At 53.8% G+C, this 25416-nt stretch overlaps 1 protein-coding gene across 3 annotated transcripts in view; it reads left to right on the top strand.

Moving 5' to 3' along the window:
- Positions 1 to 25416, top strand: part of PIK3C2B (phosphatidylinositol-4-phosphate 3-kinase catalytic subunit type 2 beta) — a 67393-nt gene that overhangs the window by 25878 nt on the left and 16099 nt on the right. For all 3 annotated transcript variants that reach the window (XM_043922834.1, XM_043922833.1, XM_043922835.1), the window contains 18 exons: positions 2151 to 2262; positions 2413 to 2492; positions 2875 to 2938; positions 4332 to 4478; positions 5123 to 5156; positions 5947 to 6142; positions 7508 to 7630; positions 10959 to 11126; positions 11551 to 11662; positions 12820 to 12962; positions 14117 to 14305; positions 15428 to 15521; positions 15652 to 15746; positions 16412 to 16592; positions 17332 to 17439; positions 18675 to 18767; positions 19583 to 19712; positions 23651 to 23787. In XM_043922834.1, coding sequence (XP_043778769.1) covers positions 2151 to 2262; positions 2413 to 2492; positions 2875 to 2938; positions 4332 to 4478; positions 5123 to 5156; positions 5947 to 6142; positions 7508 to 7630; positions 10959 to 11126; positions 11551 to 11662; positions 12820 to 12962; positions 14117 to 14305; positions 15428 to 15521; positions 15652 to 15746; positions 16412 to 16592; positions 17332 to 17439; positions 18675 to 18767; positions 19583 to 19712; positions 23651 to 23787 — 2206 coding nt within the window. The remainder of the gene's footprint in view (positions 1 to 2150; positions 2263 to 2412; positions 2493 to 2874; positions 2939 to 4331; positions 4479 to 5122; positions 5157 to 5946; positions 6143 to 7507; positions 7631 to 10958; positions 11127 to 11550; positions 11663 to 12819; positions 12963 to 14116; positions 14306 to 15427; positions 15522 to 15651; positions 15747 to 16411; positions 16593 to 17331; positions 17440 to 18674; positions 18768 to 19582; positions 19713 to 23650; positions 23788 to 25416) is intronic.

The raw sequence follows: 25416 nt of genomic DNA, 5'->3' as shown, positions 1-25416 counted from the left end.
TCGGGGTCTGGCTGCCTCTTACGGGTTGTGAGACTCTGACCCTCAGCTTCTTCTGTAAAATGTAGCAAGGGTTATGAATGAGAACGCCCCAATGAGCAATCCCTAAATATTCCCAGAGAAGGACCAGTCCAAAGAGAGGACCCAGGTCAGCTGGATACTGTCACTTCCTTTACGGCCCCTAGTCCTTCAGCCCGAGTCCAGAGGTGGTGGATAAGCGCTCAGGTTCTGACGTCTTGCCAAGACGCAGGGGGAGTGTCGCAGGTGAGGTGGAGCAGGACGGTTGGTCCTCGGGTCAAGCCTGTCTCCCTCTACCTTGAATGCACGCAGAGGAAGGCCTTCCACAGAGAAAGTCAGGCGCGCTCCCCGGGGACTGTGTCCGTCACTCCTGGTCCAGGAGCCCCCTCCTTCACCAGGGCTCGTCTCTTCCCTCTCATGTAACAGAACAGCCCAGACCGCTGAGCACAGATAGCTGCCTTGAGTGAAGGTGGAAAGGCCCCTCCGGGGGTTCCAGAAGGCTGCTGGCTCCCAGGAGGCCCTGGGTTTCCTCCCCTGGCCTAGCAGAGGGGCTGACGCTGAGGGGGAGTGGCCGTCCAGGATGCAGGCTGCCCTGATAAGAACCTTGAGACCGTCCCAGGGGAGGCCCGGGTTTCCTGCCACCTCCCCCACCTCCACCACCTCTTCCTTCCTCCCGGTCACTCCCGCCAGCCCCACGCCCCGCCCAGCCGCTCCCACCCCCAGGTTTCTGCTGCCACCCAGTTCAGAGGCTTGGCCCCTCTGGATGTGGAAAACCCACTTAGGTCCTAGTGGCCTGGCCTGGCCGTGGGCCTGGGCATTTCTGTCAGCTTCTGCACAGAGCCCTCTGCGTTGCTCTCCTTTCCATTTCTGGCCTAGACTCCCAGCTCTGCTGAGGAAGGAAGTCCCTTTCCGGCTTCTGTTCCCCAGCTGCTGGGACCTGGCCCAGGCCTGCTGAGCTGGCCTGCAGGGGGGACTCAGTCTGCCCTTCTCCCGGGCTTCCTTTCTGACCAAGGTTTGACTTGGGGCTGGGTCACCGGGGGACCCCCTAGTGCGCCTTCTCTGGAACCTGGGTTGGGGAGGGGCACAGAGGTCTCGTGTGTTGTCCTCTGAGCAGGGGAATGGCATGCAGGTAGTCTGTAGAGATTATATTTTTATTCACAGTCACACGACCCACAGAGGGAGGTGAGAAGCAGAGCTTTGATTGGTTGGGGATACTTCCACTTAATATCTTGGTGGGTTTGCTTGGTTGGCCTCGGCACTCCAGATGGTAATAGTGAGGGTTGTGAGACATAAGACCACAGTGTGGGGGGACTTAAGACCACCTGTGCTTAGGCTGGCTTCTGATGCATCCTATATACCAAAGTTGGGCTTCCCTAGTGGCTTAGTTGGTATTGAATCTGCCTGCAATACAGGAGACCCAGGTTCAATTCCTGGATAGGGAAGATCCCCTAGAGAAGGGAAAGGCAACCCACTCTAGTATTCTCGCCTGGAGAATCCCATGGACAAAGGAGCCTGGCGGGCTACAGTCCATGGGGTTGCAGAGTCGGACACGGCTGAGCAACTAACACACATATATACCAGAGCCAAGAGGAAAAGTGAAGTCGCTCTGTCGTGTCCAACTCTTTACAACCCATGGACTGTAGCCCACCATGCTCCTCCGTCCAAGGGATTTTCCAGGCAAGAGTACTGCAGTGGGTTGCCATTTCTTTCTCCAGGAGATCTTCCCGACTCAGGGATTGAACCCGGGTCTCTCACATGGTAGGCAGATGCTTTACTGTCTGAGCCACCAGGGAGGATGGAGTTTAAACACTGCCCCTGAGAAATCCCTGTTCCCCACTCTCTCCAGAAGTTCCACCCCTAGAGGTGAACCAGTGATAATGGGAATAAACACCTAGGATAGTTAGTGTTTGCACAGACCAGGGGTTAACTGTATTAGGTGCTTTTCTTTAGACAGACATATTTCTTTCCCTGAGCCCTACCGTGACACTTCCCAGCAGCCAAGGTAGCGGGCTCAACACAGGTATGCTGCCCCCACCTTCCTCGTTTCTCTCGCCCCTAGGCTAAGGTGTGCACTTCCCTTGAAAGTTCCACTGAATCTCTAGGATGCTAACGGCCTTGTCCCCCTGTCCCTCCAGCAAGCATGCCCTGGGCAGCCACGAGTATATTCAGTACTGTCGCAAGTTTGACATCGACATCCGGCTGCAGCTGATGGAGCGGAAGGCCGTGCATAGTGACCTGGCCCGCACGGTTCGTGTGTGCTGGGGAGGTGGAGGGCTGCACGGGACGGGGAGGCGGTGGGCAGACGGCGACACGGAACACGCTGCGTGGGCCTGGGGCAGGAGCGCTGGGCTGCGGTAAAGGCAGCGCCCTTCTCTGAACAGGGTGCTTCTCACACAGGCGAATGATGACCAGAGCCCCTCCTCCTTGAACTACCTCGTCCACCTGCAAGAGAGGCCAGTCAAGCAGACCATCAGCAGGTGAGAGTGGCTGCCGTCCTGGATGTGGGCCAAGCAGAGGCCGCCAGGGGGCCCTAGCAGGCACCCCGCTTGCCTTTCTGCCGGGGCCGGGCTTCTTGCGGGTGTCAAGGGTGGGGGTCCAGAGTCTCACAGGAGAAGATCCCCACTCCAGGGTGTGTGACGTACCTTCCCTTAGTACTTGACCACGTTCTCCAAGTAAGAGGGGGCCCACAGAAGGGACTTCTGGCCTTCAGTCTTCATGGGACAGACAGGTAGAGCGGAAACCCCCTTAAACCAGAGCCTGATTCCTGAGCTGAGGAGGAGGAGGGAGAAAATGGGTCTTCCAGAACACTGGGTCTGTCCTGACTTCTCCTATGACGTTTCCCTGTCCCCAACTCCCCAGGCAGGCCCTCAGTCTTCTGTTCGACACTTATCACAATGAGGTGGATGCCTTCCTGTTGGCTGATGTGAGTACAAATTCTGGAGCTGGCCTAGCGGCCCCAAACTTCTTTCTTCCTCTCCCCCAGTCCTCCCGGGATCAGCAAGCACTAAAGTGATCCGAAGCGGACCCTGAAATCTATTAGCAGAGCACTTTTCATTCCTCTAGCACATGGGCACGCCAAGACTGCAGGCTGTCTGGCGGCTGGCAGGTGTGTTCAGGAGGGTTCTGCTCCTCTGTGGGAGCAGGTCAGGAGTCACTCCCAGATCCTCTCTCTGGAGTAGGGCATCTCCAAAGCTAAGAGACATAGAGTTGCTGCCCTGCTGCGGAACTTGAATGTCCTGTGAGCAAGGCCAGGAACCTCTGATGTGCTGAGTCACAGGTGGTAAACCATCCGGAGGTGGAAGGTCCCCAAGGTAGGGAAGGGCCAGGACTCTCCCCACTCGGATTCACACGGAGTTTTAAACCTCAAAACCACGGGGATAAACATGTGCCCCACATGCTGTGAAGTTGAAGAAAATCAGATAGTGGTCTTCAAAAACAATCCCTGTCTCATTGATACTGTTTAAATGGTGATCATCCTTTTGGGGGAGCTAGATATAGCTTTGTATCTAGCTCACCCCTCCACTGACTGCCAGACTCCCTGCTCTAGCAGCCTCTGCTTAGATCTTTACTGTGATGAGAGATGAGTTCTCTGAAGGCCTTTTTTGTACTAGTCTGGCCCTATGTTAGTGGCCAATGTGGGTGGAGAAGCAAAAGAATTGTGTCAGGCTTCCGGGAGCCTGTGTTCCTGCCAGAAAAATGAAATATTAACATAAAGCTATTAGACAGAACAGGTTGGTACTGGGTAATCAAGGGCTTTTGGAGAGTGATGTAGAGGGGGATTGCTAGCGAAAGCTTTGGGAAGGAAGTGAGAATTTAGCTAGTCTGTGATCTGCATTTACTTAGGTAGTCAGGGCAGGAAAGGTGAAGGGATTCCAGATTAGAAAACCGTTGGAGCCATGGTGCAGAGGGCATGGCACGGCTGTGGGACTGACATGAGACCTCCGGGACAGCCTCAACACGACTGGGAGACATAAAGCTGCATGTGCAAATGCGCCCTCAGTGCATTTGGCCCCCTTGCTCTTCATTCTCTGTGGATTGATTTTATTAAAACTGCCCGTCACCCAGTGAGACCCCGCATGTGTTTGTGTAGTATAAACAGACTAGCGGACAGAGGGAGGCTGGAGCTAAGACGAGGTTCGGTGAGGATGGCTGAAAGCCCTGGGGAACGTGGGCACGGCTCCTTTAATTCATCAGGAGCTGTGTGATATTCGCTGACGCTGGGTGTTTGAAAATAAAGCATGGGTCCCACTGGTTACCCTCCCAGCCCGTTCCCCTTCAGCACTGGCCTGCCGGCCTCACTGTGCTGCCTCCCGCAGGGGGACTTCCCACTGAAGGCCGACAGGGTGGTCCAGTCCGTCAAGGCCATCTGCAACGCCCTAGCCGCCGTGGAAACCCCTGAGATCACCAGCGCTCTCAACCAGCTGCCCCCCTGCCCTTCCCGAATGAAGCCTAAAATCCAGAAGGTAACGGGGCACAGAGTGCTAGCGTGGGGGAGGAGGGGAGTAGCCCCGGGAACCAGGTGGCGGGGTGTTTGCTGACTGAAGGGCTCTTCTCTCTACCTGCACCTTTCATGTCTGAACACTCGGTCACAAAGTTCCTGGGAAATGGAGGCCAAGCATGTTGTCATGTCCCCGAGCCTGAGTGCGGCCGGGGCCTGCCGCCAGGACTGAGGCCAGGAGCGCAGGCCAAGGCTGCTCAGTCACTGAGGCACCGCCTGGCGGTTCGCACACTCAGTGGGTGCAAGACCAGAACCTCCCCGAGCCAGGGACTCGCCGCTCCACGGCGGGGGCTGCGTGCTGTGCAGACAGGGCCAGCCACACGGCAGGCGCTGCGATCTAAACGCGAGTGGCCCGAGGGCTACACGGGCTTGTTTGGGTGGACGCGATGGCTGTATCCTGGCTCGTTTGGGTGGATGCGAGGACTGTATCCTTGCTCTGGCTCACTGTCCGTCACACGGATCTGGTATAGACTATTACTCTATCCTCCCTGGGGAACCTCTGCTCCTTGAATTTCGGTCCAGTCTGGTCCGGATGAGGGCGGCTGTGAAAAGCTGTGACGGAAAGGACTGTGGCCCTAAAGCTCCCCTCCCCCCCTTTCTCCCCAACAGGATCCCACCGTCTTGGCCGTGAGGGAAAACCGAGGTAAGGGGGCTGCTCTCTCGCAGGTGAAACCGCAGGCTCTGCCCAGATTCCTTTTTCTCCCCAGCTCCCTTGATTTATGGGTCCAGGTCTGCCTGTGTGTGTGTGTTTTCCTATATGAGGCGTGGGCACAGCTGGAGAGCACATTTCTTTCCACAGAATGTTTTTGCATTATTTTTCCTAGTTATTCCTATGGTGTCCCTGGGAGATGAGATGAGTTGGTGTAAGTGCGAGGGTGGGCGTAGTGCCCCGGCTTCCAAATGGGAAAATTTTTATAGGTTGTAGGCTCACAAGCCCTGTGTTTCCAACTTAGTAGGGGCCTGGGGAGACGGTCATAAAGAATTTTTCCCTAGGATTCCCTCTTAAGTCTTTAAAGCAGAAGGTTGCCTATATCCTAGAAATATGTTGCTCATATCTCTAGGATTCTTGGTCAGCGATTCCCAGTCTTTCAGATTTTGTGGACTGAAAAATATTATTTGGGTGACCAACATACAATTGTCAGTCTTATTTTGCCAAGCAGTGACTTCCAAGTAACTGATAACTCTTATTCCTACTATTTCCTAAAAGAAAGGACATTTAACACAAAATAGGTAGCAGTACATATAAACAAGGACGGTGTTTAAAACTGAGCATCTTTCATTTTATGAGCAGCATATGCCCTGCTCCTGCTTTCCCCCATTTCAGCACAGACGGTGACTGGCGGCTGGGGACCGCGGTCCCAGGCAGTGCCTTGTCCACACGACGGGGCTCACGGACCCTCGGGGCTCTTCCTCCTGCCCTCTTCCTTAAACAGAGAAGGTTGTGGAAGCTCTGACGGCTGCCATCTTGGACCTGGTGGAGCTATATTGCAACACGTTCAACGCAGACTTCCAGACGGCGGCGCCTGGGAGCCGCAAGCACGCTGTGGTGCAGGAGGCCTGCCACCTCTCCGGGCCGCTGGCCTTCACGGTCTATGCTACCCACCGCATCCCGATCGTCTGGGCTACCAGGTGAGCGCGGGCTGCCGGCCCGGGACTAGGGAGCGAGCCGAGGGTCGCTTCAGATGCCTTTCTGTCTGCATGGGACTCCACGGCCCTAAATGCAGGATCTGTGGCACAGTGGTGCCCCACGTGCCCACTGAGGGACACAGAAGAGGGACACGCAGCGGGGGAGGGGCAGCGGCGGCCGGGGCTGGCATTCCCCTCTGTGCTGGCTGCAGAGGCATCCCTGCCCCTCCCACCCAAGACCGGCGGGGGACACGCTGGTGGCGACAGATGGTGGCTTCCCAGGCTGAGTGCACCCTCCCGCCGCCGTGACCGCGCTCCCCTGCACAGTGGGCGGGGCAGGGGCGAGGCAGACCCTTTGTCTGGAGTCCCTCCCGGCCAGTGGGGGCAGGCGGGGGGTGGGGGTGGGGGTGACATTAGCGTGGTCCTCAGGTCCTCCTGGCCCCGGCCCCGTTGGCCTGAGGGGATCAGGCCTGTGGCCCCCCCCAAACCTCGCCCTCCTCCCGGACCCCCGCCCCCTTCCCCGCTCTCTTTGTTCCCAGCTTAATGTATTCCTCTGGGCGACTGGCGGAGAACAAAGGGAGACTCTGGGAGCCCGGGCCTTCGCTGCCCTCCTCTGTCAGGCACCTGTCGGCGCAGGGACCCCCCTGTGTTGGCATTCACGTCCGCATCTGTCGCGCTCTCCTCCCACGCCTCCCCCCTCCCCGCGCAGGCGCACCGGCGCAGATGTGCACGCAGGCCTGGGGCTGGCGCTGGCCCTGGGCAGGGGCTGCGGGCTGCGTCCAGTAAGGGGGCAGAGACCGGGGCTCCCGGGGCTGGCACTGGCCCTGGGCAGGGCCTGCGGGCTGTGTCCAGTAAGGGGCCAGAGACCGGGTCTCCCGGGGCTGGCGCTGGCCCTGGGCAGGGCCTGCGGGCTGCGTCCAGTAAGGGGGCAGAGACCGGGGCTCCTGGGGCTGGCACTGGCCCTGGGCAGGGCCTGCGGGCTGCGTCTAGTAAGGGGCCAGAGACCGGGTCTCCCGGGGCTGGCGCTGGCCCTGGGCAGGGCCTGCGGGCTGCGTCTAGTAAGGGGGCAGAGACGGGGGCTCCTGGGGCTGGCGCTGGCCCTGGGCAGGGCCTGCGGGCTACGTCCAGTAAGGGGGCAGAGACCAGGGCTCCACATGGAGCCTCAGAGCGGGCAGGGGCACCCAGGCTGAGCTGCTTTTCCCAGAGCCCGCGTCTCCAGATCCCACCTGGCTGTCCTGCCCCTTGGCTGCATGTTCCAGTCCCGTAGACCGAGAGGAGTGTTACCGGGGGAAATGGAGCTTGGCATGGAAATGGAGCCGAGATACCGTCTAGGAGCCAGGGTCCTGACTTGCCTCCTTTCCCTTGTAGCTATGAAGAGTTCTACCTCTCCTGCTCCCTCAGCCATGGCGGCAAGGAGCTGTGCAGCCCCCTGCAGACCCGACGGGTCCACTTCTCCAAGTACCTCTTCCACCTCGTCATCTGGGACCAGCAGTAAGCCCTCCCGCCGGCCTCCCCCAAGGCTCCAGGGCCCATGGCAGACCCTCTCAGCCTCTGAAGACCCAGGTTAAACCGGGCTTTCTCACTGACTAACCAGGAGGGCCTTTCAAACTCTTGAGTCTCCACTTCCGACCTCTTAAATGAGGACGGGTGTAATTTCTGCCTTTAAAGTGGTTGAGTCTCCAATGAGAAGTGACCATGAAAGCGTGTTGTAAACCATGAAGGACCATATAGACATTAGTCTTAATAATAATTCATCATTTTCATCTTGTCTCCCTTGAAAGGTTTAACTAGTCTGATAGAGTCTCGTCTTCTCCCTTGTTCCTAAATTTCCTGTAGAAGAGGGAGACAGGACCATGTCAAGGATATGTAAGCCTTTCTCCCTTACATATCAAGGGGGAAAGGCTGCCTGTGGGGAAGAAGGATGGGCTTGGAGCCGTAGGAGTGAAGCTCTGTTTCTAGTTCTGACTGTAGTCCTAGATTCTCTGAGGCCTCAGTTTCTCAGACTGTGAAGTTGAACATTTGTTCAACTCAGAGGCAGTTGTGGCACTGAAGTGAGATAGGTTACAGACATGAAATGAAGCCACAAGCACAGGATAGTAACACCATGGTATTAACAGTAGTTTGCTGTCAGGAAGGTAGGCATCAGCCAAGCAGAACAGGAAGGAAGTGGAGGTGAGGGCGCCTTGATGGTGACACTGCGGAACTCTGTGCGCCTTCCGTGTTTCCTGTGCTGTGCTCCATCCACTCGGAGTTTGGTGCCTCCCCCCAGCTTCACTTTCCCAGACTGACTTATCTCTGAGTCCTTGTGTACAAAGCAGAAGATTTAGGAGATTGAGGAGGGTCCTCGGTGAGGCCCCGGGGTGTTGAAATAGGTGAATGGAGAGCCTGGAGATCTGGGAGAGGTGGGCCGTGTTACAGGTGGCGGCTGGGGGACGATCAGAACAGATGCAGCCCCTGTCTCCTGTTGTCACACTTTTACGGTTCTGAGAGCAATAAAGGTGTGGATACAGTTCTCTAACTAAGCAACTGCCAGGGCAGGAGAGGCTCTTGGAGGCGAGGGTGGTTGCATTAAAAGGCTCCTGAATGCCATCATCCCCTTGGGACTCAGCACTGCCGCTAAGGGAGGCGTGTGTTTCGTTGCTCTGGCCCAGGCAGGCCCCACAGTGAGCCGTTTCCCGTGGGGTGTCAGAGGGAGGGAAGCAGCCCAGCATGTCCTGCCCTGGGCTTCGTGCCCTGTGGCCTCAGACCCGTGGGGCTGGTGTCCTTCCTAGAGCCTCATGGAAGGGGTTGTCTCAGCGCTGCCTCTGCAGGTCCCCCTCGGGCACCTTCCTGATCAAGACCAAGGCGTGTGGGAGGGTGTGCTACAGTGTGGGGCTCAGAGCACAGGCTTGGGGTCCACCATCCTCTCCTCCCTGCAGGTGCCACCTTGAGCAGGTCATTCAGTCCAAAATGAATGGTGATACAGCCTACCCTATAGGGTTGTTTGAGAGCAGTCGAGACATTGCAAGTAAAGTGCTTGGCACGATACCTAGAGCATGATAAATGTTTTCTTCTTTATCATCTTTGTCGTGTTTTGAGCTGGGGGAGCTCTCTCAGTTCCGGTTTCTCTGTTCCAAGTGACTGACACGGTGACTGACACATGAAGATGCTTGTGCGTGAAAGGACTAAATGTGTAGCTCCGTTCCAGTGCAGCAACCACAGTGTCACACAGAAAAAAATCACAGTATGCACACGTCACACACGTGAAGCTCTGTTCCCCTTTTCACTGATAAAGAAACTGAGGCACAGAGGTGTGAATAGCTGGCCCAGGTTGGGAGAGGCAGAACCGGGACTGGAAGGGCACATTCCCAGACCCCTGCCGGCAGGAGCTGGCTGCTGTGCCGTGCTGTTGAGGGATGGGTTGCAGAAGGGAGGAGGCCCAAGGCTGCAGCTCACATACTGGTTGTCCAGACTGACCCAGGTGAAGGTCCATGGGGAGATTTCAGAACACCGGATATACCAAAGGGGCGAGGAGAAGGGGGCCTTGGCTGGGGCCAGACTTTCTGGTTTCGGTTCAGAAAGTGTCCGCACTCCGCTTTTCCTCTGGGTGCCCAGCTGGAAGCCAGGCACCCAGGTTCAGGACTAGCTCCATCTCCTCTCTGCTGTGGGGCCAGCTGGTCCTCTCTGCCACCGTAGTGTGGGGATCAGCTAACTCTCAAAATAGGCCCAGCAGCCTGGCTCTGCCCCTGGCCGGGCCTGGCATGCGAGCTGGCTCCTGGAGGGGTCCTAATTATAGCTGTGGGCCCCCGGGGTAGGGCCGGGGCAGGGCCCTGCCAGTCTCTGGCAGGGAGGCAGGAGTGCTCCGCTTAGGTGGAGGTTCCCCCAGGAGTGAGGGGCGTGGTGGGGGGAGCTGCTGGTCATGAAGCTGCTCACCGCGGGGGTGGCCGCCCTGCCTCTGTGCCCTCGGGCCTAGAAGCTGCTGGGCCCGGGGCTGGCCAGAAGGGTGTGACCGTATGGACTTTGGCCCCGGGACAGCTTCCCCGAAAGGTAATGCGGGTCCTCCCTCTTCCCACAGCTCCCCTCCCCTTCCCCCTCACCCCACCCCAGGGCCTTATCCTGAACTTGGAGGGCGCGGCTGGGTGTGGTGTGACTCAGACTGGGAGCAGGCGGAGACCATCTGGGCTGAGGCCCCACGGGGGCTTCTGAGTCTGACTTCTTGGGATCCTGCCAGTTTGCTTTCTCACTACCCGGGGGCGGGGAGGAACCCCTTCTTTTTGTTTGGTTTTCAAAATGTTGGGGATGAGAACAAACTATTTGTGTCTGGTGGGTTAGGAGAAGAGGGGGTTAGGGGAGGACAGACAGGTTCCAGCAGGGCTGTCGGGGTTGGAGGGGGGGCGAGCAGGAGGAAGAGATCCTGCTGCTGCTTCCTGGTGGTGGGGATTGTTCAGTGGAAAAGGACTGTCAGCAAGCGGGTTCTTGGGGACCCTCTGCAGAAATCCTGAAACTTGGGAAGGAGTTGCGGCAGACAGTTTGGGTCATGTCGTTACCTGAACTCTGGGTGACTCTGGCTAAGTGAGTTCTGTCTGGTCACACTGAGTAGCCTCAGAGTGAGAGGATGTTTGCCTGACTCTCCCCAGGGCCTGCAGAGACTCTAGACTGTGATCCCGAGGGCCTTGAGGGAAGTTTTGCCTGCAGTCTGGGGTCTGTCCTAGTTCTGCAGGAAGGCTTCCCCAGGGAGCATATGGGAGGCGGCTCCCTTAGCCTCAGCCTGACATCCTGGCTGCCTGGCCTGGAGGCCACAGGGGTGGCACCGGCTGATCTGGTTTCCTGTCCTCCCTAGGATCTGCTTCCCCGTGCAGGTGAACCGGCTGCCTCGGGAGACCCTGCTGTGTGCCACTCTCTACGCTCTGCCCGTGCCCCCGCCTGGGAGCTCCTCGGAGGCCAACAAACAGCGGCGGGTGCCCGAAGCCCTGGGCTGGGTCACTGCTCCGCTCTTCAACTTCAGGCAGTATGTGGGCCCAGGGCACCAGCGTGGCCTTGTGGGGAGGAGGGCCTGGGCAGAGGTGTGACTGGGCAGCTACTGGGCAGGACCTGTGGCCCAGGACTGGTGGGAAGGGGCATGGAAATGCATGCTCAGGTAATGCCATCTGGTCTTGTCATTGGAAGGACCTCAGAGGTCCTCCAGTCTTGCTCTCTAGCTCATGAAGGCATCCATCCCAGGTGTGGTGAGCTTAGAAAGGCTTCCTGGAGGAAGTGGGGTTTTTTTAGGGCTTGAAAGAAGGAAAAGGCGGTGATCTGGGGGGAGAATGAGAGAGAAGAGTTGGGCAGTGGATTCAAGCAGAAAAGGCAGATTTTTGGATGGGGAAGCAAGAGGAAAACCGTGTCCTTAGCCACTGGGTTTGTTGGCTCATCCCCCCTTCCATCCCCCTTAGAGTCCTGACCTGTGGCCGGAAGCTTCTGGGCTTATGGCCAGCAACACAGGAAAGCCCCAGTGCCCGCTGGAGTGCGCCCAATTTCCACCAGCCAGACAGTGTGATCCTGCAGGTGAGGGCCCAGCCTGCCCCTCCCCCACAGGGCCCCCCTGGAGTCGGCGCCAAAGCTCCCCGGAGGTCTGGGCTGGGGCGGCAGGAGAGCGTGCGGAGCTGGGGTGTGGGGTGGTATGATGGTGGCTGCCAGGTGCGTGAGGCTGGAGCAGAGCGGGAGGGCCGTCTCTGTGGAGTCCTGGAGGTCACCTGATCTCAAGGAGCCCGAGGCGGGATTTGAGGCCCTTGCCAAGCGGGGCTCAGCTCCTCAGAGCCCTTTATGATGAAGGGGCTAATATTAGTAGTCTGAGCCATCCCCTCCTGGGGCCTGTGGGGAAGCCCTCGCACAGCCACTCAGTGTTCTAGTGGGGGGACCCATTCTCTGGACCAGGGAGGAGTTGGTTAGGTCCAGGGTCTAGTTACCACTCTATGGCTCCCTTGTGGTCGTGAGATGCTTTGGTATGGAGTATGGAATATCAAAGTGGATACAGAAAACGGAAAAAAAAAAAAGAGAGAGAGACAAAGTGGATACAGAGTAAAAGCTCCCAGAGGCAGGCATTTTTATCTGTTGTATTTACTACTGTGTATCCAGGGCTTAATGCTTGGCATATATTAGATGTCAATAAGCATTGTCAGTAAGCATTTCTTGAATGAAAGAATGTGGAACCCCCTTTGAGGATGGTCTCCCTGAGCTCTGACATCCCTTATAGGAGGATGAACATGGCAGAATAGAGCAAGGGGACGCAGCATTACGGGCCTCAGAGTTGACAGGGCCCTCGCCTCGCATGTGGCCCCACCTTCCATCAGGTGGTACCCTCCAAGACTGAAGGCTCCCCAGCCTTGGCGTGGAGGCTCCAGTGGCTCAGCCTCATCACGCATCTGTTCAGATCTCTGGCCTGGGACCAGTCCCCTCACCTAGAGGCATCTCAGCCCAACCTCTTCCTCACTTGACCATTTTTCTTTCTGTCTCTCTGTTTCTGTCTCATTTTTTTGCTGGAGGTTATAGCTGGAAGGGACTGTAGTGGTCACTAGGTCCAGCAAGGTTATTTTACAAAGACTCTGGGGGGGAGGGAGGGAGGCAGGAATGCTGGCAGGTAGGAGGGAGTTGGAGCCCCAGGTCCGTGGCAGCCCCACCCAGTTGCGGTTCTCTCTCCTCACTTTCCTGATGTCATCTCGAAGATTGACTTTCCCACCTCGGCCTTTGACATCAAGTTCACCAGCCCTGCTGGAGACAAGTTCAGCCCCCGCTATGAGTTTGGCAGCCTCCGGGAGGAAGACCAACATGTGCTTAAAAACATCATGCAGAAGGAGTCCCTGCACTGGTGAGGTGCAGGGCATGCCCCGCATGTGACTCGGGCCTCCATTGAATTTCTCGGGTTCCAGCTGACCTCCCAGCAGGTCCCTGTCCTCCTGCTCTGGGAGGCGAGGTGGGCTGGGGTGGGCATCGATTGCCACCTAGGCGGGAAGCCATGGAGAGGGGGCCCTGCAGCCCCTAGCGCTTTTCAAAAGCCAGCCTTAGGAGAGTGGAGAGCTCAGAGTGAGGATGTTAGATCGGGAATGCCCCTCCCCACAATGGGCACTTGAGCCAGGATCAGCTGGCCAGGAGCAGCAGAGCTTTGCCCACCACAGATGAGCTGCCCGCTGTTTGCTGTCCATGGGGCTGCTGGGCTCCATGCTTCCCACCGTGCCCCCCCCCTGCTGCCCCCGCCACACCCGCAGCTTTGGCGTTTCTCTGGCCCTGTCACTTTCCAAAAACATCCGCTGTCAAGGCAAGCTGGCAGCTCTGGGGGGTCTGTGAGCCCAAGCTGATCTCACCCTTGGGGCCGCTTCTCTCAGCGGGTTTGGAGGAGCTGGCGGGGTCTGGGCGCTCCCTGGGCTGTCCTCTCGTGTCCCTCTCTGGCTCCGGCATGCCATTGTCTGTGGCAGCTGAGGAAATGAGAGAGCTGGGGCTTCTCTTGCTGGCTCCTGTCCCATCGGGGCACACCCCCCGCCTCCCCACGCTGACCCCTTACTCATCAGCCCCTCAGCTCCCTCCCCCATTGGACACCTGATCACAGGCCAGGCCCGATTAGCTGCAGGCGCTCTGGCTGGCCCCCAGGCCTCTCGGCTGCCCAGAGCCCAGCGTGGGGACCGCTGCCCTCTGGTGGCTCCACTTGGGAGCTGCCCTCAGTGATGCCCCCAGTGCACCCGCAGGAGGGGCAGCCGATTCGGTGCCCTGGGCCCTGGTGTCCCTGAGATTTGTACTCTGGCTCCCAAAGTTCGCTTCACAAGTTGCAATCCCTTTAGGGACAGCCTCTCTCTTCCCCATCTGACTTAAGGGCTCTTGGGTGTAGCCTGGACAGAGGCGTTCACAGCGCCCCTCGGGTACTAGGAGGGAAGTTGGGGAGCTCTTTAATCGGTGAGCGCAGCGTTCTTCTGGGCGCCTTGCAGACAGCTGACCCCGCGTCCTCTCACCCCCCACCGCCCCCGCCCCCAGGCTCACGGATGCGGACAAAAAGCGCCTGTGGGAGAAGCGGTATTACTGCCACGCGGAGGTGAGCGCGCTCCCCCTGGTGCTCGCCAGCGCCCCCAGCTGGGAGTGGGCCTGCCTCCCCGACACCTATGCTCTGCTGGCACAGTGGACCCCCATGAACCACCAGGACGCCCTGGGGCTCCTGCACGCCACGTGAGTCGTGACACCCACCTTTCCCGACCAAAAGTCCTGCCCGAGGCAGGCTGCGGTGCTGAAGTGAGCCAGTCCTGGGGAGAGCGGTCAAGTGGGCCTGGAAATTCTGGGCTTTCCACTTCTTTTTCTCTTTATCACATTCCACCCGTTCCCCTCATGTTATACTGTGAACATTTTCCAAATGTGCAACAAAACTGAAAACAGTGAACATCCATATTCCCACCACCTAGATTCTAACCTTAGCATTTATTACATTTGATTTATTCTATATGTACTTCCATCAATATATCTTATTTTTATATGCATTTTGAAGTAAATTGAGACATCATAACTCCTTCCTAAATTCTTTAGCAAGCATATCATTAACTAGACCTTGTTAATGTTTATTTACAGTTTTTCCTTTGAGATGAAATATACATATAAATAAATGCTAGAGCCTTATGTGTACATTTGCTGAGATTTGATGTATGCACACACCTGTTTAACCCAAATCTTATTACTTAATTCTTTTAAAGCCACCGCTTTCTTCTTTCCTCTGGGGACACAGGCTTCCAGTCTCAAACTCTTAGATGGTACCCACTGTTCTTGGCTTATTTTCTACTACTCTTAGTAATTAAAATGTATCTAATCCATGCATTTTACCTTCAGGACTTTTTGAGGCAATGGATTTGCTAATCTCTGCTAAACTAACTCTGGCTAGGTATACTGGCTTATATATAATTCCATGATCTCTGTTACTCACCAGACAAGTTTTGCATTAAAGGATGGTACCAAGAAGTGATAACACTTTGACTCTCATGAGGGCTCTTTGATGATGGGAATTTCTAGCAGCGTGAGAATTAAGGAAGAGATCTTTGGGTGTAGGTTTGAGGACTTTGTCTCATTTTCTTTAGCTCAGACAGGGAATGAGAATGACTTCCATGGCCTGAGGCTGACTCTGACTGTGGGCTGGGCCATTCTCAAGGAAAAGATGCTTAAGGACTCCTAGTGGCTTTGGCAGATTCTGGGAGTCATTACCTTTTCTCCACCCATGCCTCTGAGGCCCTGTGGTAAGGACGCTTGCTCAGTCCTGTGCCTCAGACCTGGGGCTGGATTGTCAGCGTTCTGGGCTCCGTCCTGCAGGTTCCCAGACCAGGAGGTGCGTCGCATGGCTGTGCAGTGGATCGGCTCCCTCTCTGACGCCGAGTTGCTGGACTACTTGCCCCAGCTTGTGCAGGTGGGTGGGCTGGCCTTCTGTCCAGTTCTGGTGGTCCCGCCCCCCGGACCCCAAGACAGACTGTATCCTACAGGGACATTGCTTGGTGTAGAGTACGGACAGTCTGCAAAGCCTCCTGTCTCCTACCCAGGCCTTAAAGTACGAATGCTACCTGGACAGCCCCTTGGTGCGCTTCCTCCTGAAACGAGCGGTCTCTGACTTGAGAGTGACTCACTACTTCTTCTGGTAAAACTGTGTGCAGAAAGGGGGGAGGTAGACTTGTCTCCCTCACTTGGGAGTATTTTACTCTCAGCCTGCAGGGTGGCGGCTTCCCGGGTGGCACTAGTGGTAAAGAACCTGCCTGCCAGTGCAGGAGACAAAAGAGACGCAGGTTCTATTCCTGGGTTGGGAAGACCCCCTGGAGGTGGGCATGGCAACCCACTCCAGTATTCTTGCCTGGAGAGTCCCACGGACGTAGGAGCTTGGCGGGCTGCAGTCCGAGGGTTTGCAAAGAGTCGGACACCACTGAAGCGATTTAGCACTGCCGGGTGGGGAGCTGAACCGTCTGGGTTGCAGTATTTGGGCCAGCACCTTTTCCTCAGGGGGGTCTCAGCCCACCCCTATGATAAGCAGAGTGGGGATCATCCCTGGCCCTCCCCTCCACCCTCACATGGCAGAAATGTAAAGGAGAAACCAGATGCATGACGGCTTTGCGCTCTACTTAAAAACAGCACGGGCAAGCTGAGAAGTGGATGAACACCTCTGTATTAGCTTTACATCCAGAGTCTGTTTTCCTTCCCAAGTTTGGGGTGGGTTTTCCAGGGAGTTGGAGCTGGGTCTGGCCATCCCTCAGCCCCCTTGCCTGTGATCCCTTGGGTGTTCTGACTGCGGTGCCTCCCTTTGCCGGATAGGTTGCTGAAGGACGGCCTCAAGGACTCTCAGTTCAGCATCCGCTACCAGTATCTGCTGGCCGCCTTGCTGTGTTGCTGTGGCAAGGGGCTGAGAGAGGAGTTTAACCGCCAGTGCTGGCTTGTTAATACCCTGGCCAAACTGGCCCAGCAGGTCCGGGAGGCTGCTCCTTCTGCACGGCAGGTGAGCAGGGCGAGGCTGCCTCTGTGCAATTCCGGTTCTGGGCCTCTGCAGCCAGTCGTAACTCCTCAGGCCTCCTGACCAGCAGGACGGCCCTTGACCATCGCTGGTGAGGGGCTGGAAGGAGGCGATTCTCTCATCTACAGGCTACAAACCATGAATGTGCTTTCTTTGGCTTGCTAAGTATTAAAGTGTTTATTTAACTGTTTGCCTTAAAGGCTGAGCTAAGTGGTATGAGTGGTTCACCGCACAAGAGCATCCAGCCAGAGGGCCAAGTGAGGGCTCAAATTCAGTCATCCTTTGTTCACTGTGCGGTGAGCTCCATTTCAGGACCACCAGAGGGGGCACCTTTATATGTGTAGAACGGGCCTGTGTTACGTCAATATTAGCTATCCTGGTTGCTAATCTTTAAAGATTGGGAGGTGATAAAGTCTAGATTATTGGCTTTCTCTGGCCACCGCCCAAGGGGCAGCTCCGCCTGGGCCTGCCGCCCACCGTGTATTCACTGCGGCCCCCATAAGCTGTTCTGTCATCCACTCCATCTCTGCAGGTGTTTGGGCTGTGGCCTGGCGCTGGCCCGGGCAGGGGTGTGGGAGGGGTTTTCCTTCATTGCGGTCTGCAGGAGGCTGTCCATACCTCTCTGGTGGTTGTTTCCATACCAGCCGCTACTGGGCACCCGCCCGGGGAGAGGCCTGACCTCGGTGGAGCCTCCGGCCCTCACCCCACCCTGCTCTCCCCACAGGGCATCCTCCGCACCGGCCTGGAGGAGGTGGAGCAGTTCTTCACCCTCAACGGCTCCTGCCGGCTGCCCCTCAGCCCCAGTCTGCTGGTTAAGGGCATCGTGCCCAGGGTGAGTGACTGGTGGGTGTGGGGCTCTCAGAGTGGGGAGGGCTCATGGAAGCAGGGTCCTCACTGACCAGGTTACTGAAAGAGACGAGGAAGAGAGGCTTATGTGGAGCCTCTTCCCAGCCCTGACGCATGTGGTCTTTTACCTGACAGCTGTGTGGTGTGGGTAAGTGTGTGGTGTGTGATGGAGTAAGTGTGTGGTGGGAGTAAGTGTGTGGTGTGGGTAAGTGTGTGGTGTGTGGTGTAGGTAAATGTGTGGTGGGGTAAGTGTATGGTGGGGGTAAGTATGTGGTGGGGTGAGTGTGTGGTGTTGGGTGGGGTGAGTGTGTAGTGTGTGGTGGGCTAAGTGTGTGCTGTGGGTAAGTGTGTGGTGGGGTAAGTGTGTGGTGTGGGTAAGTGTGTGGTGGGGGTAAGTATGTGGTGGGATGAGTGTGTGGTGTGTGGTGGGGTAAGTGTGTGGTGGGGTAAGTGTGTGGTGTGTGGTGGGGTAAGTGTGTGGTGGGGTGGGTGTGTGGTATGTGGTGGGGTAAGTGTGTGGTGGGGTGAGTGTGTGGTGGGGTAAGTGTGTGGTGTTGGGTGGGGTAAGTGTGTGGTGGGGTGAGTGTGTGGTGTGTGGTGGGGTGAGTGTGTGGTGTGTGGTGGGGTGAGTGTGTGGTGTGTGGTGGGGTGAGTGTGTGGTGGGGTGAGTGTGTGGTGTGTGGTGGGGTGAGTGTGTGGTGTGTGGTGGGGTGAGTGTGTGGTGTGTGGTGGGGTGAGTGTGTGGTGTGTGGTGGGGTGAGTGTGTGCTGTGGGTGAGTGTGTGGTGGGGTGAGTGTGGCTGGGTCAGGGTCTCTCCTGGTGATGCTGAGGTTGAAGGCCAGCTGGCGCCCAGCGCTCTCCCTGTGCCCAGAGGTGTTCTCAGTGCTTCCCTTTGGCTGTCACATTTCATCCTTACCACTCTCATGAAGCAAGTACTGTGAGCCCCGTTTTAGAGGAGAGTTATAGATGGGACACCTGATTTGCCAGCAGTCACGCAGCGTAGCAGTGGAGTGAACGGAAGGGGTCGGAGGTCAGGTGCAGGAGCTGAAGCCCTAACACGCTAGAACGGGGTGAGGGCGATGGGAGGGAAGAGCAGGAGTGTGCGCTCCGCAGAGACCTGAGGAAACGGTGAGCGGCCGCTGCTGGAGCAGTGGGGCGGCCATTTTCCTGCACGGGCCTGGGCCACCCTGACCCTCACCACTACCCTCTCGACGGTGACAGGACTGTTCCTACTTCAACTCCAACGCCGTTCCCCTCAAGCTCTCCTTCCAAAATGTGGACCCGCTGGGCGAGAACATCCGTGTCATCTTCAAGGTGAGGACCCCCTCTCAAGCCTGGTGGGATGTAGGCGGTAGAGAGGAGAGGAGGGAATCCAAGGGGGGCAGAAACAGCCTCAGGGCCCTTCTCTTCCTGCTAATTGCACTCACGCTGCCACTATAGTGCATGAAAGACTATCGGCTGAAAAAGGAAACAGATCAACTGTGTGTGGGCCCAGAGAACTAGGAACAGTGTTGGAATGTACAGAGGGGCAGCTGACAGCCTGTCAGAAGTGCTTTCTAGAAGGCCAGCAATGGAGCAGATAAGGTGCTAACCTGCTTGTCTCTGGGGTGTTCAGGCTGAATGACTGTGACAGGCATGCTGAGGGGGAAATTCATGTATCAGGTGGAGGTTGGATTTAGATGAATCTTGAGGTCCCTCTAACTGGTCCGTCCCTGATTCTGAGGAATAAATACAGCCTCAGAGCATACAGTCCGGGGGGGAAATGAAAGACATGAGCGTGGCTTAGTCACATACATGTGCTCTATGTAAGCTCCAAGTCCAAGGTGTAAACCCTAGACTTGGATGGTTAGGAGGGCTGCATGAAGAAGGGGACCCAGACTTCACTCCAGATAGGGGTGTGGGGTTAGGGAAAGACCACACTACCACGGGGATAAAGTGTGGCTGTTGGCCCCTCTCTGGTGTCTGACCTGGTGGGAGCTGGGTGAGCAGGTCCGAGGGTGAGGTGGAGACCTGGGCAGTTCCTGGCCACTGTAGTCTGGGTCAAGGTTGCCCTCCTGGGAGAGCTGGGGCCTGGTATGAGTTGGGGGAGGTGATCAAGGTAGTTCTGGTCCCTGTCTTCCTTCATCTAGTGTGGGGACGACCTTCGCCAGGACATGCTGACCCTGCAGATGATCCGCATCATGAGCAAGATCTGGGTCCAGGAGGGGCTGGACATGCGCATGGTCATCTTCCGCTGCTTCTCCACTGGCCGGGGGAGAGGTCAGTCAGGGGTGGGCGGGGTGATGGCTGGGCAGCTGCTGTGGGGGACGTCCTTGCTTAATGCCCTTCTGCCGTTCCTTCACATGAACTTTGTGCTTCTCCAGAAAAATGAGAAGGGCAGGATTATTCCTTTAGAAACTGTGGAATGGCATGAAAAAGGAAGGCAGGGAGAGAGACTCATAAAATAAAGCAGATTTGGAGACATAGCAACCATGTGTACTGTGTAGACTTTGGATTCTGATTTTAACAGACCCAACTGTGGAAAGATATTTTTGAGACAGTTGTGGGAAATTTGCATGTAGATTGGGCTAGATCAGATCAGATCAAAGAATGATTGTTAAATTTTTAGATTTAATGCCATACTTATGTCCTTATTAGTTATACTTGGAATACTTATGAGTGAAATGACATGTATGGGATTTACTTAAAAATACTCCAGATGGGATTGAGGCTGGAGGAGAGGAGGCAGGGCTGGGTTATTGAAATAGATGAAACAAAATTAGCAAAATGTTGATAATTTTTGAAACTGGGTGATGGTTATATGTGAGTTCTTGGTACCATTTCTTTATTCTTACATGTATTTGAAAATCTCGTAATAAAAGTTAAAACAATAAAAGATCATGGCTATGAGCTGGGGAGGCCACAGAGTCACAATGTGGAATATGAAAGCTGGGGAATATCTTTCCCCTTAGTATATATACATCTTTTAATTGAGCTATAATTGCTCCACAGTACTGTGCCAGCTTCTGTTGTACAATGAATTAGATGTATCCATGTATCCACATATCCATGTATCCAGCCACATGTACACGTATACCCCCTCTCCCAGTCTTCCCGTCCCCCAGCCCCTCCATTCCACCTTCTAGGTTGGCACAGAGCACTGAGCTGAGCTCCTTGTGCTATCAGCAGCTCCCACCAGCTCTCTGCTTTACACATGGTCGTGGCCTGTCTATCCCAGTCCCCAGGTCATCCCCTGCTGCCTCCATTCTCTGTGTCTGTGTCTGTTTCTGCCCTGCAAATAGGCTCATCTGTACCGTTTTTCTAGACTCCACAAATATGCCTTATTAGACAATATTTGTTTTTTTCTTTCTGATTTACTTCATTCTGTATGACAGGCTCTAGGTCCATCCACGTCTCTACAAATGACCCAGTTTCATTCCTTTTCATGGTTGAGCAGCTTTCCATTGTGTATATGTACCACATCCTCTTTATGCATTCATCTGTTAATGGACATTTAGGTTGTGTCCGTGTCCTGGAGATTATTGTAAATAGTGCTGCAATGAACGTTGGGATCCATGTGTCTTTTTGAATTATGATTTTCTCAGGTCATATGCCCAGTAGTGGGTTTACTGGGTCATATGGAACCTCCATACTGTTTTCCATAATGGTTGTATCAATTGACATTCCCAATAACGTGTAGGAGGATTCCCTTTTTTATACCCTCTCCAGCCTTGATTGATTGTAGATTTTTTTTATCTTTGACCAGTGTGAGATGAGACCTCATTTTAGTTTTGATCCACAATTCTCTAATAACTAGGGATGTTGACATCTTTTCATGTACCTCTGGGCCATCTGTATGTCTTCTTTGGAGAAATACCTATTTAGGTCTTCTGCCCATTTTTTGATTGGGTTGTTTGTCATTTTGATATTGAGCTGTATGAGCTGTTTGAATATTTTGGAGATTAATCCCTTGTCAGTTGCTTCGTTTGCAAATATTTTCTCCCATTCTGAGGGTTGTCTTTTCATCTCATTTATGGTTTTCTTTGCAGTGCAAAAGCTTTTAAGTTTAGTTAGAGCCCATTTGTTTCTTTCTGTTTTTAGTTTCATTACTCTAGGAAGTGGGTCAAAAAAGATCTTGCTGTGATTTATGTCAAAGAGTGTTCTTCCTGTGTTTTCCTCTAAGCATTTTGTCCAGTCTTATATTGAGGTCTTTAATTCATTTTGAGTTTATTTTTGTGTATGGTGTTGAGTGTTCTAATTTCATTCTTTAATATGTAACTATCTAGTTTTCCCAGCGCCAATTATTAAAAGAGATTGTCTTTTCACCATTGTATATTCTTGCCTTCTTTGTCGTAGATTAGGTGACCACAGGTGTGTGGGTTTAATCTCTGGGCTTTTCTATTCCAATCTGTTGATCCACATTTCTGTTTTTGTTCCTGTGCCATGCTGTCCTAATTATTGTAGCTTAGTCTGAAGTCAGGGAACCTGATTCCTTCAGCTCTGTTTTCGTTCTCAAGATTGCTTTGGCTATTTGGGATCTTACGTGTATCCATACAAATTGTAAAACTTTTTGTTCTAATTCTGTGGAAAATGCATTGATTCTGTAGATTGCTTTCGGGTAGTAGTCATTTTCACAATCTTGATTCTTCTAATCCAAGAACATGGTGTATCTCTCCATCTGTTTGTGTCATCTTTCATTTCTTTCATCAGTATCTTACAGTTTTCTAAGTGCAGGTGTTTTGCCTCCTTGAGTAGGTTTATTCCTATTCATTTTGTTGCAGTGATAAATGGGATTATTTCCTTAACTTCTCTTTCTGATCTTTTGTTGTTGGTGTTTAGGTATGCAAGATCTTTCTGTACATTACTTTTGTAACCTACAAGTTTAACAGATTCATTGATGAGCTCTAGAAGTTTTTTGGTGGCATCTTTAGAATTTTCTGTGGATAGTATCATGTCATTTGCAAACAGTGACAGTTTTACTTCTTTTTCAGTTTGGATTCCTTTTGTTTCTTTTTCTTCTCTGATTGCCATGGCTAGGACTTCCAAAACTGTTGAATAATAGTGGCAAGAGTGGACATCCTTGTCTTGTTCCTCCTGATCTTAGGGGAAATGCTTTCAATTTTTCACCATTGAGAATGATGTTTGCTATGGGTTTGTCATATATGGCCTTTATTATGTGGAGGTAGGTTTCCTCTGTGCCCACTTTCTGGAGAGTTTTTATCATAAACCAGTGTTGAATTTTGTCAAAAGCTTTTCCTGCATCTATTGAGATGATCATATGGTTTTTCTTCTTTGTTAATATAGTATAACACCTTGATTTGTTTATATATATTAAAGAATCCTTGCATGCCTGAGATAAATCCCACTTGATTATGGAGTGTGATCCTTTTAACATATTGTTGGATTCTGTTGGCTAGTATTTTGTTGAGGATTTTTGCATCAGTGTTCATCATTAATACTGGCTTGTAAGTTTCTTTTTTGTGATATCTCTGTCTGACTTTGGTATCAGGGTGATGGTGGCTTTGTAGAGTGAGCTTGGTAGCGTTCCTTTCTCTACAGTTTTTTGGAAGAGTTTGAGAAGGATGGGTGTTAGGTCTTCTCTAAATGCTTGGAGCCATCTGGTCATGGGCTTTTGTTAAAAGATTTTAAATTGCAGTTTCAATTTCATTACTTGTGGTTGGTCTGTTTGTTTTTCTATTTCTTCCTCATTCAGTCCTGGAAGGTTGTACCTTTCTAAGGATTTGTTCATTTCTTCCATGTTGTCCATTTTGTTGGCATATAGTTGCTTGTGGTAGTTACTTATGACATGCTGTATTTCTGTGGTGTGAGTTGTAATTTTTCCTTTTTAATTTCTAATTTTACTGATTTGAATCCTCTCACTGTTTTCCTTGATGAGTCTGGCTAAAGATTTATTCATTTTGCTTGTCTTCTCAGAGAACGAGCCTTTCGTTTCATTGATTTTTGCTGTTGTTTTCTTCATTTCTATTTTATGTCTGCCCTGATTTTTATGATTTCCTTCTTTCTACTAACTGTGGGTTTTGTTTGTTCTTTCTCTAGTTGCTTTAGGTGTAAGGTTGATCTTTCCCCTTATTATCGACGTTTGTCCAAATGTCCTAGAGCTAAATTTATAGGGATGCATCCAGCAAAGCTCTTGTAGTCCTCTCCTGACAGATAGCTTTTCTCTGCTCTGGAGAGTGACTCGGTGTCTCCCCTCACAGGGATGGTGGAGATGATCCCCAACTCTGAGACCCTGCGCAAGATCCAGGTGGAGCACGGGGTGACCGGTTCCTTTAAGGACCGGCCCCTCGCTGACTGGCTGCAGAAGCACAACCCTGGGGAGGACGAGTATGAGAAGGTAGGACTGAAGCGGGGGTGAGGCTGGGGTGGGATGCGCGTGGCCTGGCCCCCTGCTGTGTTCCCACAAGGCCTGCGTGTGCCCAGCGAAGACAGCTCAGCTGTGCTGGGAGGGGAGAAACACTCCTGGTGGACTGGTGCCTCCCAGTGTCTAGAGGTGGTTAAATGCCTGAGAAGCTGACCAAGCACATCCTCTGGTATCCAGCTGGGAAGCCTCAGGCAGGCTGAGTTTGGAGGAAGGGGTGCCTTCTTAGTCAGGGGTCCTATTCAGGTCCTCCTGTGCCTTCTGAGGAGTCCAGTGATGCTCTGCAGAACAAGAGTTGGAAGAAACTTAAGAGATCATTTTATCCGACTCCTCTTTTTAATTAATTTATTTTCTAAATGAAGGATAATTGCTTTACAGAATTTTGCTGTTTTCTGCCAAACATCAACATGAATCAGCCATAGGTATACATACGTCCCCTCCCTCTTGAGCCTCCCTCCCATCTCCCCATCCCACCCCCGTAGGTCGTTACAGAGCCTCTGTTTGCGTTCCCTGAGTCATAGAGCAAATTCCCACTGGCTATCTGTTTTATCCAACTCCTCTTTTCCATAGATGTGAAGTAAGGTTCATTCAGTTGTTCCCAGTTTTGGAGTTAGTGTGTGGCATGCAGGGGTGCAGGTGGATGATGACACAGAGACGATGGAGCAGGTAGTTGCCTTTGCTCGGGAGGGGCTTTCCTGGGCGGTAGGGTTCGGTGGCCTGCAGGGCCCTGTGGCTGGCACGCAGCCTCACAGCTCTGGCCTCTGGCTTCATCATGCTTGAGGGAGAGAGAGTGAGTCATAATCACCACGCTCCTAAGAGGAGGGCCTTAAACCAGAATGCTAGTTTATGGGGATCGATAAATACTGACTTTTCTTGACCAGTGCCTTTTATCCCTTAGGGAGAACCTACATGGGCAGCCAAATTATAATCAGAATGTTGTTTAGTGAATATAATTAGAGGATCTTCCAAGGTCGTGAGTGCTTTCGTTCCCCAGGGTTTAATTCCTGGCCTGCTGAGCTCTTTGTACTCTTCTTGGGCCAGTTCATCATCTCCTGTTGCTTTACCCCCGCTGTGATGACTTCCAGAGCCATCCCCTCTTCCCTCTCACCACCCGATTGCTGGATCTCTGCTTGTGTTGACCTGTGTCAAACTCAAGTCAAAACCGAGCTTTCTGGCTCTCTTTGTCCTCTCGAAACCTGGTTTTTGTGTGTTTCCTGAGTGATAAGACTCTCTGTGTGGTCTCCCAAGACAGAGCCATGAGTCTTCTGCTTTTTATTTTACTTCATTTAGCTTTACGCTGTGCTGGGTCTCCGTCGTTGTGCGTGGGCTTCTCCTGGCAGGGGCTCCTCTTGCTGCAGAGTCGGGCTCTAGGGCACGTGGTCTTCAGCAGCTATCACAGGCGGGCTCTGGAGCGCAGGCTCAGGAGTTGTGGCACTTGGGCTTAGTTGCCCCGCAGCATGTGGAATCTTCCCGGATGAGGCATGGAATCTATGTCCCCTGCATTGACAGGTGACTTCTTAACCAGTGGGCCGCCAGGGCAGTCTGAGTCACAGTCTGCCTGATGCCTCCACTCTGCTTTAGAGAGCCATGTTGACTCTGTTCCCC

Source organism: Cervus elaphus, chromosome 14 (assembly GCF_910594005.1).
Source record: "Cervus elaphus chromosome 14, mCerEla1.1, whole genome shotgun sequence".
NCBI lineage: Eukaryota > Metazoa > Chordata > Mammalia > Artiodactyla > Cervidae > Cervus > Cervus elaphus.
The sequence above is the reverse complement of the archived record's forward strand: the minus strand, read 5'-3'. Positions and strand labels throughout refer to the sequence as shown.